This window comes from Eurytemora carolleeae, unplaced genomic scaffold (genome assembly GCF_000591075.1).
Source record: "Eurytemora carolleeae unplaced genomic scaffold, Eaff_2.0 scaffold1190, whole genome shotgun sequence".
Classification (NCBI taxonomy): Eukaryota; Metazoa; Arthropoda; class Copepoda; order Calanoida; family Temoridae; genus Eurytemora; species Eurytemora carolleeae.
In genome coordinates, this window is record NW_019397076.1 from 1 (window position 1) to 14,463 (window position 14,463).

Here is a 14,463-nt window from a genome sequence, read left to right on the forward strand (position 1 = left end):
AGTCTAATAAAGAACACACTTATCTCTATCTCTAGCCAAAACTCAAGGCTCTCTATTCTCAGCCAAACTCTAGGCTCGATATACGTCCGTGTAAATCAAAGAATACTATTGAACTAATTTTATTTATATACAGGTGGATAAACTGACCGGGCTATCCCGGCAGGGTCAACTAACAGATAATTAAGATATTTACAGATAACATAGATAGCATTATACTTGATACAGAATCCATTACAGATCTCATCTGAAGTTCCGTTCCTGAGATTGGCTGCTTCTCAGGACTCAGATTGTCCGTCACATAGATATACTGCTTCTACAGTTTCCAGATCTAGAGGTTGGGTTTCCCAGTATATCTTCTAGTATCCTGGGTTTTAAATCCATTTAGCCCCTCTGCAGGATCGGGTTTCCTGTCCAGATTTTTTTGAACTTATGACTAGGAGCCCCATTCTAAAGATCCGTTCCTGATTGTCAGTTACAACACCTTGGGGAGTTGGGAGAATTTCTTCATCCTCTCCTCAACCTCAGGAGGGCTGATCCACAATTGCCTTGTCATTACTCTATTCCCTGTCTTCTAGATTCTCTAGATGTAGAATCCCAGTCAAGCAGCTTTGCATGAGCCTAACACGCTCTGCACAAGCAGTGTAAGTAGCATGTAAATAGTCCCTACATTCCATTCAGGAACCCCAGTCCATGGTTTTCTACACTAGGCTTATTCCATGGTAATTCATACTTTCCATCTGTAAACTCAAGTTCTCCTTTTCTATCTGTAAACTTTAGTTCTCCTATTTTCTATTCTATCTGTAAATTTAATTCTTTTACTTTCTATCTGTAATTTCACCGGTAAATTAGTATAAATAATAAGATGAGAAAACTTTTTAACGGTTATTTTAGGTCATTTATTCAATTCTATTTTCACTGTACGTGTCTTTCGTAATTGATGCTTTTTATTTCATGTCATAAATTTCCTTAGGGGGGGCCGCCCCCCCCCCACCACCAGGAGCTCACCCAGCTGTCTGCAATCCATCTCTCTTCAATCCAAGGTTCGACTTTAATCCATCCCTCTTTTATCTATATTCAATCTACTCTCTTCAATCCATGGTCTCTTCAATTCATACCTTTTTAATCCAATATCTCTCTTCAATCCAATCCAAGGTTCTTCAATCAATGCCATCGATCTTCATTTCATCTCTTCAATCCATCTCTCTTTAATCCACAACACTGTTCAGTGTTCAATCCAGCTCTTTTTAATCCACAACACTGTTCAATCCATCTCTCTTTAGTCCACAACACTGTTCAATCCATCTTTATTTAATCCACAACACTGTTCAATCCATCTCTCTTTAATCCACGACACTGTTCAATCCATCTCTCTATTTAATCCACAACACTCTTCGATCCATCTCTCTTTAATCCACAACACTGTACAATCCATCTCTCTAATCCACAACACTGTTCAATCCATCTCTCTAATCCACGACCACGACACTGTTCAATCCATCTCTCTCAATTAATCCACAACACTGTTCAATCCATCTCTCTTTAATCCACAACACTGTTTAATCCATCTCTCTAATCCACAACACTGTTCAATCCATCTCTCTAATCCACAACACTGTTCAATCCATCTCTCTGCATTTACGTTCCACACAAATCGTTTTAGATCATTCGAAAATCGAAATCCTTTTTCCGTTAATCTTCAGTTTAAATACATATGACTTCACATTTAACCGGTGAATTTAGAACAGGTACACAGTGACGTCACTGTCAGTTATGACGTCATTTAAGCGTAAACTCCCGGCTTAAACTGCGCCTGCGCAGACTGGACCCATGCCGTGACAAACTCCGCACCCAAGTTCTAACAGCCAACTCTGAAATTGAGGAATGTGTTATGTGTACACACGCCAATACCGGTATGACTGTGAATTAATTATTTATTTCTCCAGTATCTCGTAACACCTGGAGATTTGAACCACTAACTTTTAATACTTGCTTTCTAATCTTTTCTAGAGGATATTTCCAACAACATGGCGGGCTTTTTATTGTAGAAGAAATCTTACTTTTAAAACATTTTTCATTGATATTGTTCAGACGGGCAACGTCCGATCCCTTTCTTTGTAATTTGTGAAATGTTCGTTGTTTGAGTGACAAGTCATGCTGTTGTCACTCTTTTTGATGCAGTTAAATAATTGTTTACATTAATTTTTCTTTTCTTAATGTAAACTGTATTACAAAAAACACTAGGTGACATTTTTAAAAAATATTTTATATTTTGTTCATAGAAAGAATGAGTTTGAAGCGTAAGGCGGAGTCTAGTAAGAGTGGCGGAGAGAATCTAAACTCTGATTTTAGCTCCGCCCTGCTTGAGCTGGCGGAGTGGGAGAAGAATGTAAACCGGAACCAGTTCAAATCGGCGGCGTATAGAAAGGCTGCTACGGTTGTATCTGGTCTTGATTACAGGTTGGATAATTCATAAACGTTCACTTGACAGAGATTAAGATGAGTTATACATTTTAAATGTATTACAAGCTGAAGTGCCCGGCGTTGCCCGTGGAAATTGGAAAACCCTGGGATAAATGTCGAATTTTACGCCCCGGGCTTCGATCAGTTTCCTTCAAAAATGTCAGCCAATTCGGTCCAGCCGTTTGGCAAGCATAACTGACAAATATACATACAAACAAATGGGTAATTTCCTAGAGAACGATCTATAATGGAAGACATGTGGCCTCAGCGCTCGGCCCCCTAGCCTGTCCTAATCGTTCTCTAGGAATATACCAGCGAAGGCCGACGAGCTTTATTATCTAGAAATAGCAAATTTGAGGGGAAAGTAGTACGTAGTTATATATCTACATCTGACATAGGACTTGGGAGAGTTTTTAAAAATAAAGGAGTTATCAAATATAGTTGAAGGAAAGTTTTCAAAAATGCTTTAAAAAGGTTGACATCCGGAGCTGACGCTGCTAAACTCCCAGGGATCGGTAAGAAGATTGCTGAGAAGATTGACGAAATGATCGACACTGGGAAGCTGCGAAAACTTGAGAATATCAGAGAAGATGATTCGACCGTAGCGATTAATTTACTGACCAGAGTTTCAGGAATAGGTAATAATTTTCTATTTGTGATTTGTTCCTACGTTGAAGACAATCATTGATCCCAAAGAAATTTATTTATATTCTCATATGTACAATAAACCCCCGCCCGACAAAACCCAATAGTTTAATCATGTATCCCCTAATTTTGTGGGAAAACCCCAGGAAAATGATTAAAAAATTTTTTTTTTTACTGGTTGACTTATAATAGTTTGGTTAAGTTTCACCATTTTTCTTGGTTTTGATTTTTTTAAAATAAATTAATGAAAAACTAGTTTTTTACAACAGGTCCCGCAAAAGCTCGAGAATTATTTGACGCTGGAATAACAAACCTAGAGCAGCTTAAAAAGCAGCATATCAAACTCAATCACGCTCAAAAAATAGGACTCAAACATTTCGAAGATTTCGAACTTCGAATCCCACGAGCCGAGATTACGAAAATTTTTAATGAAATGGAGAAAATCCTGAAAAAGTTGGACCAAGACTATGTTGTAACGGTATGTGGAAGCTATAGGAACGGACAGATTTCGGAACTGATTCAATTTAACAAATATTTTATAAGTTGTTAAATCCCATCTTCTCATTTCTCACTATTTCCTTTTAATTTATGTAATGGGCAATTGCATGAAGTTTTGCTGGGCGATATTTACTCAGAAGATAAGAATAAAAATTATTTTTATAATTGCAGACAGGTTACTCTTTTTATAATCTAGGGGTTTGAAGATCCGACCATTTACACTATGCAGTATAAAGCATACACATTGGGGTTGCATTTGAAAATTTAGACTTTTTTTTAACGAAACGTTCTGCAGAAGAGAGACGGCCACGTCCGGAGATATTGATGTTTTGTTGACACACAAACAGTTTAAACATGCAGACAAACATCATGGAAACCTTCTCCACAGGTACTAGTCAGAGAGTTATTGTAAATTAAATCCCCCGCCCACCATCAACTTGACTTTCCCCAAGCATTTTAGAAATAAAGTGAATGCCCAATTTTGATGGGTATTTTACCGCAAAAAGTATTGAATTTTTGGCAAAGACTATCTTCAGTAATAAAAGGGAAACTTTAACTGAGAATTTTTTGGTCATTTGGATAATTTTATTTTCGAAAATTGCCCTCCCCTCAGTTTTTAAGTCTTGAAGCCATAAAAGGCAATTATTGTTCAAACTTATCCAATAAGCATGACTAGACATAACATTGTAGAATGTAGAGTGGTGGGCAGAGGAAAAAGAGGATTTAATCACCAACAGTTGAATTATATAGGGTGGTGGACAGACTGGAAACAGAGGATCTGATCACCGTCAGTTGAATATTGTATTTATGATGGTGGACGGAATGAATACAAGAGGATCAAATCATCGACAGTTGAATATTTGATGGTAGGGTGGTGGACAGACTGGATAAAGAGGATCTAATCACCGACAGTTGAATATTGTATTGTAGGGTGGTGGACAGACTGGATAAAGAGGATCAAATCAGCGACAGGCCAGTTGAATATTGTATTGTAGGGTGGTGGACAGACTGGATAAAGAGGATCTAGTCAGCGACAGGACAGTTGAATATTGTATTGTAGGGTGGTTGACAGACTGGAAAAGAGGATCAAATCAGCGACAGGATAGTCGAATATTGTATTGTAAGAGTGGTGGACAGACTGGAAAAAGAGGATCTAATCAGCGACAGGACAGTTGAATATTGTATTGCAGGATGGTGGACATGCTGGAAAAAGAGGGTCTAATCACCGACAGTCGAATATTGTATTGTAGGGTGGTGGACAGACTGGAAAAAGAGGGTCTAATCACTGAAAGAATATCTGAAGGGGAAACAAAGTTCATGGGTGTCTGTAAACTTAAACAGTATGATCACTATAGGTAATTTAAGAATGATTCTCATTCTGATTCTATTCAGGGGAAGGGGCTATGGGGGCTAGGGAGGGGGTATAAATGATTTCTGATACTTTTTACCCAAAATATCATTTATTTTTCCGGACAAATCATTTATTTTCCCCAATTCAGTGGAAAAAAAACTTTAAAAAATTATAACATCTAGGGGGAAATTATTATCTTAAAGGGGGGAAATGATTTTTTCGGAAAATATACACCCCTGTGGTCACAGGTCCTACACTAATTCTGTTTAGGAGGTTAGATATACGTCTTCTACCCTTGAACCAGTACTACTGTGGGATTCTATATTTCACCGGAAGTGATGTATTTAATAAGAAAATGCGAACCTGGGCGCTATCTAAGGAATATTATCAAAATAAGCAATTTCACTGGAGTTATACTTAATTTTATAGAGAAACTGAAATAAAAATAATAAATTTTGTTTACAGAGACAAAACTTAATTCAATTAAAGCCTTTAAATGTACCGTTGTGAATTTGATATTCCACTCTGTAGATTAGGGTCACTTGAAATAGCATCTTTGATGGAGATTTATTAATCTTTTGGTTTATCGCACCCAATCTTCTATAATTAGCTTTGGAAAAAGGTTTTACTATTCTAAAATCATTAATCTAAGATAGTTTTTTTTAATTTCTTATTTTACAATCTTTGCAATGTTTTTGCACTACTACTAAACCGCGATTGGTCAATGGATATTCCCGCCATTTCAAAGAAAAATTATTTAACTTTATTTTTCCTAACTATGTAAGAATTGTAGTTATTTCGATTTTTCCCAGACCCCCTTCTCCTACGCGTATATTTAAAAATATCAGTAGAAAATAATGCTGAAAAATTGCTCTTAAATTGATAATATGGTTGGTTAGGGGTTTACCTTGAACGAGTATAGTCTCCGCCCCCTGGAGGAGGGCGTGGCTGGGGAGCCCCTCCCTGTCTCCTCAGAGCAGGACATTTTCGAGTATCTAGATTATCCCTACAAGGAGCCAAAGGACCGAGCCTAATATTAAAAACAGGATTTAATCAAATAATATTTATCAATTTTGAAGTTGGGATGTATAATTTTCCTAAAAACTAAAACCCTGTATCCTTTAAAATCCTTTCCTTCACTATACAAGGAAATCTACATTTAAAAAAATATATTGGGGCAACACAGAATAAATGATTTCAGCGATCAAAATTTCAGTGAAACTGCACTTTTGCTCAAATAGCATAGACCAAAAATGTTTGTAATAAGATTGTTCTACCAAATGTGTTAATTTTTGTGCTTTATTTATTAAGAGATTGTTATGACATTTAAAACGAGATTTTAAAGAATATCTTCGTTATTTTATTTTTAAAATCTTGACAATAGAAATCCTCAAATTATTTTTAGAAATCCGCAAAATTACTTTTAAATCAAAAATACGCAAAATTTTTATTCTTCAAAGATTTCACCATGGGTCGCACGAGAAGACGTCGTCCAGGTCTAATTTCCAATCTTAAGTCATCCTCAGCCTCACTGTGATATGTGTTGTGTATGTTTGTTAATATCCTTGTATTATTAATTATTTATTAAATTTTCAGGGAAAATGGCGTCACGGAGCAGCAGATCCTCTGCCAAGGAACCTACTTCGGGATCCACGTTCAAGAAGGAGCGAGATACTTCCCCCCTTTCTCCTACTAAAATATCCAGGTTATAATTGATTTTGTATAATCTTAATCTTAAAATGTAAGATATGGGGGGGGGGTCTTAAAATAAACTAGGCTTCTTTTTTGCCTGCTTTAACGACTTAAACAAATTTTAAAGCTTAGTTTCTTTTGTTGGATTAAAATTTGGGAAATTTGTCTATCTTGTAAAGGGGTATAGGATGAAACCTGAGAATCTCGGGAGTTGAACGATACATAAAACATCTATCTGATGTTCCTGTCTAGAGAAATTGTGTCAAATTTATACAAAAATTCATATATATATGCAATTTTGTACGTATATTTTTCATCCTATACCCCCTTTATTTTTCCTTTACAGTCCCTTTAAGTTTAAAAAATATTTTTCACTGTTTTTATTTCCTCTGTTCGAAATTTTATTTCTTTCAAATGAATTTTCTGCAAAAGTACTGAACATAATGTACACTAGGACCGAAGAGAAGAAACAACTGGGACATCTAAACGATCGTCTCGCTGCATACATCGACCGAGTGCGTAGTCTGGAACTTGAAAATGGAAAACTGGAAAAACAGGTGAAGTTGAAAAATATAAAAAATAAATAAAAATATATATACATATAACAATTGTTAATTTTTTTTCTGATTGTAGATGTTTTCATTTGAAGAGACGAGTACCAGGGAAATTACAACTATGCGCTCTGCTTACGACAAGGAGCTTGCACACGCGCGTCGTGCCCTGGACGATACCTCGAAGGAGAAGGCGCGCTTGGAGATGGACGCAGAGAAGGCCAAGACGGAGTGCCGGGAGATAAAACAGAGATTTAAGGAGAAGGTAACATTAATTGTTGATTAATAGATTTTTCATGGTGTTCTGTAAACAATTTAATTTTGTAGAAAACGGGATATCTTATCTAGGGAAACTAGGGGCCAGCAAATACTTTGCGAAATCAGACTTGTGAAATTTTAATTCCTCACGTTTTAGATATCAATTGATCCAAAAACATTATTTAAGTCTGTAAAAAAAAATACAATTTTGGAAATTAATAGGGTCAATCATTGCAACCCTTAAAACTGATTTAAATATAGTGTCCTCAATTTAAAATAACCAAGTTTTGAGAGTTTGGATAAATAAAGTAGTTTATTTCAAATAATATATTATATTCATGAAATCATCGGGTAAAAAGATATCACCGTGATTAATTCATAATTAAACTTTCTGTCCGTCTCGACTGGATTTTTACCATAAGATAATAAACTTTAATATCATGATATATTTGTTGGATGATACAGTATCCGATATTAAAGTTGTTCTTTATCTATTTAGGAAGATGAGATCTCCAGGTTGAGTAGATCCAACAAACATCTGGAGACACAGAACACTGATCTCAGAAACAAGGCTGAGGCAGCTTTGGATGAAGTCCGATCTCTTAAACCTGAGTTCGAGAATATGAAAAGTAGGTTTTATTTTTTTAATGATAATTTCATTGGATTAAAAATAATCGGTGTATACGTCAACACCGTTCAGGGATTTGGAGACGTAATTTCTGGTAACCCCTCATTTATAAAGTGGCATGTCCGATTTTCAACTGTAAGCTTGAAACTTTAATCGGAACAAAGCCTTATTCTTCTCTTGAAAAACAGATTTTTTTAAATATGATGTTTTTCTGTTATTGTAACTTGCGGAATTATGCTACAGATACAATAAAGGAAATTCGTTTTAGTTAAATACGTATAACAATATGACATATTCATAAAAACATCAAATATTCATCAAGTTCCTCACAAAGCCCTTCACCCTAAAAATAGTTAATTTCCTGATCCCGCGATTTAAAATCTTCGGCTCGGATCGTAATTCCTTAAACCAAGCTTTAAGACCCAACTCTGACGACAGTTTGTGTCATGTGATGGACAGCTACGAGATCTTGGGCTCTACTACAGGGTTTCATCTAGGAATTTTGTAGCTGGTGTAGTGCTTCCCTTTTGTCGCAGTGTTTTTTTTTACCTTTTTTACTGTTTTGTTACCAAATCTAGAAGTTTAATTGAATTTGTTGTTACATAAAAATGTTTTTTTTTTTACAGTTTATTAGTTGTGAGACTCATGAGACCCGAGGGGTTACAAAAAATATAAACCCCAAAATTTTTGCATTGTTTTTTTTCCCATTTATTATTTCATGTGTTTCCTTTTAGTTTGTGGCAGATTTTGAGCTTAATTATAATTTGTGGCATATTTTATGGATTTAGATACTTCTTGTGGCTTCTGAGCTTTAATGGCATGACTGGCAGATTTTTTGTGGCATTTTTTATAGAAATATGCTGCATATTTTTTGCTTTCGGTTATTTTTTGTGGCATAATTTATGAATTTTTGGCAGATTTTAAGTGTTTTTTTGTGTGGCATTTTCTTCAGAGTTTAAATTTTTGTGGGCTATATTTTATGCTGAAGCTTTTTTTGTTCTAGTTATTTGTTGATGGCATATTATCTGAGCTTTAATAGCTATTATTGTGACAGATTTTTTGTGCCAGGAAACCCAGAGTATAACTTGCGGCATTTTTTATGTGTTAACATTATTTTGAGGTATATTTTAGGCCTAGTGATAGGTTTTGTTGCAGATGATTTTATGCATCTTGAAACTGTTTGTGGCATATCTTCTGATCTTTTATGGCATGTGTGGCAGATTTCATTTGCCAAAAAATATTTTGTGGCAGTTTGTTTTAATTACTGTCAGTGACATTGGCAAATTTAAAGTGTTCAGATATCATTGGGGGTTATTAATTTATGCTTTAAAGTGTTTTTTTTGTGGCATACTTTTTATATTTTGATCCTCTTTTTATGTAAAAAAAACTTTTTGTGTTATATCTACTGAGCTTTGTTTTATTCTTCGATTGCATATGTGGCAGATTTATGTGTCTTGTATAACTTGTGACATATATTATGTGTGAGCATTAATTTGTGGAAGATTTTCAGCTTATGATTATTGTAGTTGCAGATTTTATTCATTTAGATACTGATTGTGGAAAATTTTCTGATCTTTGATGGCATGTGTGGCAGACTTTATGTGGCAGGACATTATTTGTGGCACATTTTATACTTTTAATTACTGTTTATGGCAGATTTCATGCATTTAAATACTGTTAGTGGCACATTTTCTGAGTTGTGGCAGATGTGGCATTATTTTCCCTTTCAATTACTGGTGGCAGATTTAATATGTCTGGGTATAGCTTGTGGCATTTTTTTATACATTAGCTCTACTTTGTGCAGATTTTAAGCTTATAGATAATTTTAGTGACAGATTTATGCATTTAAATACTTTTCGTGGCATGTTCTCTGAGCTGTGATGTCAAGTGTGGCAGACATAATTTGTGACATATTCTATGCATTTATATACTGTTTCTTGTACTCATCAAAACCTGATGAGAACGGTTGTCATCAAAATCTGGAATGCGCCAATTCAAAACACTAAAATCCGCCAAATTTGATATTAAACCGGTTTTAGAACTCAACTCTGTGGAAAATTAGATGCAACTTAAATTCAAAAGCCCAAGCCGTAAATATGGCCCAACGACAGCTTAGACCTATTACCTGAGTCGTATGTTCTTGAATTTTTTAAATCGCGTGCTCTGGCATTATTAAACATGTTCATATATAAGGATTGGAATTAGGATTCAAGTCTGATAAATACATTTAGTGTTTTTAACTGTACCTTTTATTGTTGCAGATAAGCTTGAGGACGCCCGTCAGAAGCTTGAGGATGAAACCTTGAAGAGAATAGATCTTCAGAACCAGCTTCTCACCATGCAGGAAGAGAACGCATTTAGCCAAAATATTCTTGAGCAGCAGCTTAACGATACCAAGGTTAGGAAGCAGATTGAGATAGAGGAGGTGGACAGCAGGGTTCAGAACCAGTACGAGGAGAAACTATCTCAGTCCCTAAAGGAGCTGAGGGAATCCTACGAGCAGCAGATGTTGGATAACAGGGCCGGGTTCACCGCTATCTACGACAAGAAGATTAATGACCTCAACGCTAAGTTGTCAGGGGAGAGAGGAGCAGCGGCTAGTGCTATCCAGGTTTATACTTCATTTTATTCAGCAGTCGAAATTACAATATTTGAAGAGATTTCAAGGTGTTTAAAGTTCTTGTATAAAATGTTGACTAAATCTTAATTGACTCGATTCATTTAAAATCTCGGTACCACGAATAACTTCGCCCGAGGGCAAATGTTAGTGGTTTCTGCTCGTGAAATAATACTATATTCCTCATTCTTGCTGTGCCTCAGGTGTCTCAGTTACTCCGTAGTTGAATAATTACATTATGTTTTAATACAAACAATGTTTAGGAGATGAAGGAGATGCAGACCAAGGTTGAAGGAATGACGAGCAGAGTGAGTGAACTTGAGTCCACCAATTCTGCTCTAAACCGTAGGATCAAGGAGTTGACGGATCAGATAGATGATCTGGGTAGAGCAAATCGTGCTGATATGGCCAGGAAGGATCATGAGATTGATTATCTCAACGAACAGTTGAACAACTTGACTAAGGAGTACCAAGAGCTCCTGGAGATCAAGATAGCTCTGGATATGGAGATAGCAGCCTACCAGAAGCTTCTTGACGGAGAGGAGACTAGGTTGGGTTTATCTCCGGATAGTAGAGAACCAGGCAGAGGAATTAAGAGGAAAAGGTTGGATATTGAAGAGAGTTATGTTGGTGAGTAGTTGTATTTACTTAATAAATTCAGCAAGTTCCTTATATTCCTCCCCTTTACTGTATACTTGTACTTGAGGTCATATATTTCTTAATAATCAAGCGATAAGTACGAGTCGATTAAGTCGCAAGGAACAAGAAATGAAAACAGTGTTAAAACTTGGAGGAGTCATGAAACTGGAGAAAGGTTTTCAAGTTTCGGAGAAAACTTTGCAATACTTGCCAGTTGCTATTTATTAAGTTAATTTTTTCAAAACTAAAATTAAGAATCATGGGTGTTTTAAAGGCGAAGTAATTAGTTTATTTTAAGAAGATTGCTGCTGACTCGACTTAAAGGGACTGCCTTTGTAATTTCCAGTAACCAGTGCTTAGGATCCGAATCTGTTGGATCCGCAAGATTTTGGCTTTCTGGATCCGGATCCAAGGGATCAACCAAAAACTGCAAAAAAAAAAAACTTCTCTTAAAACCCCAAATCTGAACTGTTGAAAAAAAGAGAGATTATAAAAATTTCCTCATTTCTTAATGGTTCATCAAGTTTTAGGTTAAAAATAAGCGAAACAAATAAAACAACAAATTTGAAAATTATTTTTTGTTCAGTAAATCTTTAGAAATGACCAGGATCCGGATCCGGATCTGGATCCGTATCCATTACTGGATTACTGTAAATTTTTCGCTGGGAGATGACTTTTGTGACATTTTCAGCGAGTCAATATATCTTTTTTGTTTCTACTGATAGTGCATTAAGTTAAACCAGGGATCTTGGCGTCCCTGACACCTTCACCTGGGATCTCGTCGCCCCTGACATCTAACACATTGAAGAAATATGTTTGTCATACATATTCTTAAAACTAATCAATGAGGTGGCATTTTTAATGACTATTGGCAAACTGTTCAATCTTTTAATAACTCTCAAGCTAAAGAAGTTTCTCCTAATATTTAGATTGCATAGTGTTGAGTTGAAGTTCATATTGCATGTTGAAAATCTCGTTTCTCGTTGAGCTGTGTCTACAGACCTTGTAAACCTTGTACCTTCTTTAATATTATCATTTTTATGGATAATCTTTCAAGTCTGGATTAAATCCCTTCTTATTCTTCTTTCTTCCATTGCGGATCCAGTATCCGTATCCGGTTCCGCATCAAAATTAAATGGATCCTAAGCACTGCCAGTAACTTTCAATTTATGAGGGTTTTGGTTAACCGTGTGAAGCGGACATGCAACTTTAAAAATGGAGTCATATAAAATTTAATTTTCAGTCCTTTTAATCCTCAATATAGATGATGTATTGTCTAGGTATTAAGATGAACACCTCTTTCAGCCAGCCCGGTGTATTCCTCATCGAACCCCTGGAGGAGTCTAGAAACTGTATCACGGTAATATATATTTATAGTTTCAAGGTAGAAAATATTTTCTTAAAGTTATGCAAATAAGTAATAATATTATCTAGATCACTAATACTGGGGATGAAGAGGAGACCCTAGCTGGACATATTCTCAAGTGCCAGAGTGCTGGAGTAGAATCCACATTCAAGTTTACCAGGAACCACAAGGTTGCTCCAGGAGGAGCTATCACGGTCTGGAGCTCAGATAGTGGGGTAGACCATGATGTTGGTTAGTATTCTTATACCCAATCCTCATACTCAGTTTATGGAGGAATAAAATATCTTGTGAACTTATGCACACAAATCATAAAACTTTCTACCCCATACATCCTCTTAATCAGCTCCTTGTTTAATAGTAGATCCGTTTACTATCTAAACAAATATTAGAGATGATTTTTTTATGAAGTTAAGGATTGATTATGTAGTCATTGGACTACTGGTTAAAAATTATCGGATTCGGGTTTTACTTTATCCGTAGGATTGGGTTGTTGATTGTACTTTGGTTGATGGTAGTTAGATTGTGGTTTGGCTGGCTGGCTGGCTGATGGAATGCATGGAATGCATGGTAAATTGGTGGACTGAAGAATTGCTTGATTGTAAAATGTTGTGTGAAGGATCTGGGCAGCTGGTGATGAAGTCTGGTGCCTGGAAGATGGGAGAGGATGAGGTGAATACTGTGCTAGTGAACAAGGAGGGTGAGGAGATTGCTGCTAGGGAAACTACCTGGGAGAAACAAGTTACAGGATCCAGGCTGTAAGTTTAACAAATTATTTTATTTATTTTAAACATTTTTCCAAGAGAAGAAATATTATCAGTATCTACCATTTTAAATTCTTCTTTATTTAAAAAGAAAAGATGCAAGTAAAAATTCAAATTTGAATTCTGTTCTAGGTTTTCTTAGTAAATTTTGTGTGGATTTTGTTGAAAATAAAACCATAATTTTTTTCTGCCAAATATTTACGGTTCTATTGTTTTCAGGCAGTTCTCCGGGGATGCGGGCAGTAGTGTTCTAGCCGCTAGGCAGGCCGAGGAAAATAAGTGTGTTATCATGTAAATCATGTACACAATCCTTCGTGTACAATTGTTTTTTAGTATCAACATGACTCATCATTCTCCAAGTACCTCTAGCAACACAATGCTTTAAATGTTTAAATGTTCACAAATCACCACCATTTTAATGTTATCCTGATTTAACATCCCGGATATCCGGATTATTTCTCGTTTGCTTGACAGTATTCAAGAAACTTATTGCAGCAAAATTCTAAGTTTAAATAGTAAAAAATGCATTTTAAACAACGGCATTTTGTGAACCCAGTTAATGTACGTTGAACTGCAATGTTTAGTATTTTTATAAACATGGTGCTTGATGCCTCAGCTTGAATACAGATATTTCAAGTTTCTTCTTGGCTTGTAAATTCTAATATCTACATACATCTAAATGTAACATATAAACAAATTTAAATTAGTATTTTTTTCCGGTCCGACTCTTTAATAATTTTTTTCTCTGAGATTATTTCCCAAACCCTAATTTCGCGAATATTCAACAGTTGTATGTAGTTTGGCTAAATTCCAGTTAGCTTTACAGTTGAAACTAGTTTGTATTAAACTAGTTGTAATAACTAACTATTCTAGATGTGCTACTTTCTACTCATGTACAGTGTACACCATCTACAAACTAGTTGAATGTGTTTTCTCTTAACCATGTTTTCGCATTGTACATATCTTGCTTACTGAATAAATAAATGAAACTAATTTT

General features: G+C 35.6%; 2 protein-coding genes across 2 annotated transcripts; both read left to right on the top strand.

Annotated features, from left to right (window-relative positions):
* Positions 1-1,109: 1,109 nt before the first annotated feature.
* LOC111711648 (DNA polymerase beta-like) lies at positions 1,110-6,550 on the top strand. Its single transcript, XM_023486040.1, has 8 exons — positions 1,110-1,910; positions 2,280-2,457; positions 2,935-3,098; positions 3,375-3,600; positions 3,899-3,991; positions 4,854-4,958; positions 5,225-5,333; positions 5,854-6,550. Exons 1-8 carry the CDS (start codon positions 1,889-1,891, stop codon positions 5,986-5,988), a joined length of 1,032 nt encoding a protein of 343 aa, XP_023341808.1. The 5' UTR covers positions 1,110-1,888; the 3' UTR covers positions 5,989-6,550.
* LOC111711647 (lamin Dm0-like) lies at positions 6,371-14,459 on the top strand. The gene is made up of 11 exons (XM_023486038.1): positions 6,371-6,450; positions 6,551-6,659; positions 7,101-7,203; positions 7,280-7,462; positions 7,955-8,084; positions 10,345-10,694; positions 10,964-11,330; positions 12,620-12,699; positions 12,774-12,936; positions 13,322-13,460; positions 13,686-14,459. The coding sequence occupies exons 1-11, from the start codon at positions 6,423-6,425 to the stop codon at positions 13,759-13,761; spliced, it is 1,728 nt and encodes a 575-aa protein (XP_023341806.1). The 5' UTR covers positions 6,371-6,422; the 3' UTR covers positions 13,762-14,459.
* Positions 14,460-14,463: the final 4 nt, after the last annotated feature.

Coding starts and splice junctions, on each gene's coding strand:
- LOC111711648 (XM_023486040.1), top strand. CDS start 1,889: ATGTGTACACACGCCAATACCG. Junction 1,911..2,279: donor GTGTACACACGCCAATACCG/GTATGACTGTGA, acceptor TTTTGTTCATAG/AAAGAATGAGTTTGAAGCGT. Junction 3,099..3,374: donor GACCAGAGTTTCAGGAATAG/GTAATAATTTTC, acceptor TTTTTACAACAG/GTCCCGCAAAAGCTCGAGAA.
- LOC111711647 (XM_023486038.1), top strand. CDS start 6,423: ATGGGTCGCACGAGAAGACGTCGTCCAG. Junction 8,085..10,344: donor TGAGTTCGAGAATATGAAAA/GTAGGTTTTATT, acceptor TTATTGTTGCAG/ATAAGCTTGAGGACGCCCGT. Junction 11,331..12,619: donor TATTGAAGAGAGTTATGTTG/GTGAGTAGTTGT, acceptor TGTATTGTCTAG/GTATTAAGATGAACACCTCT.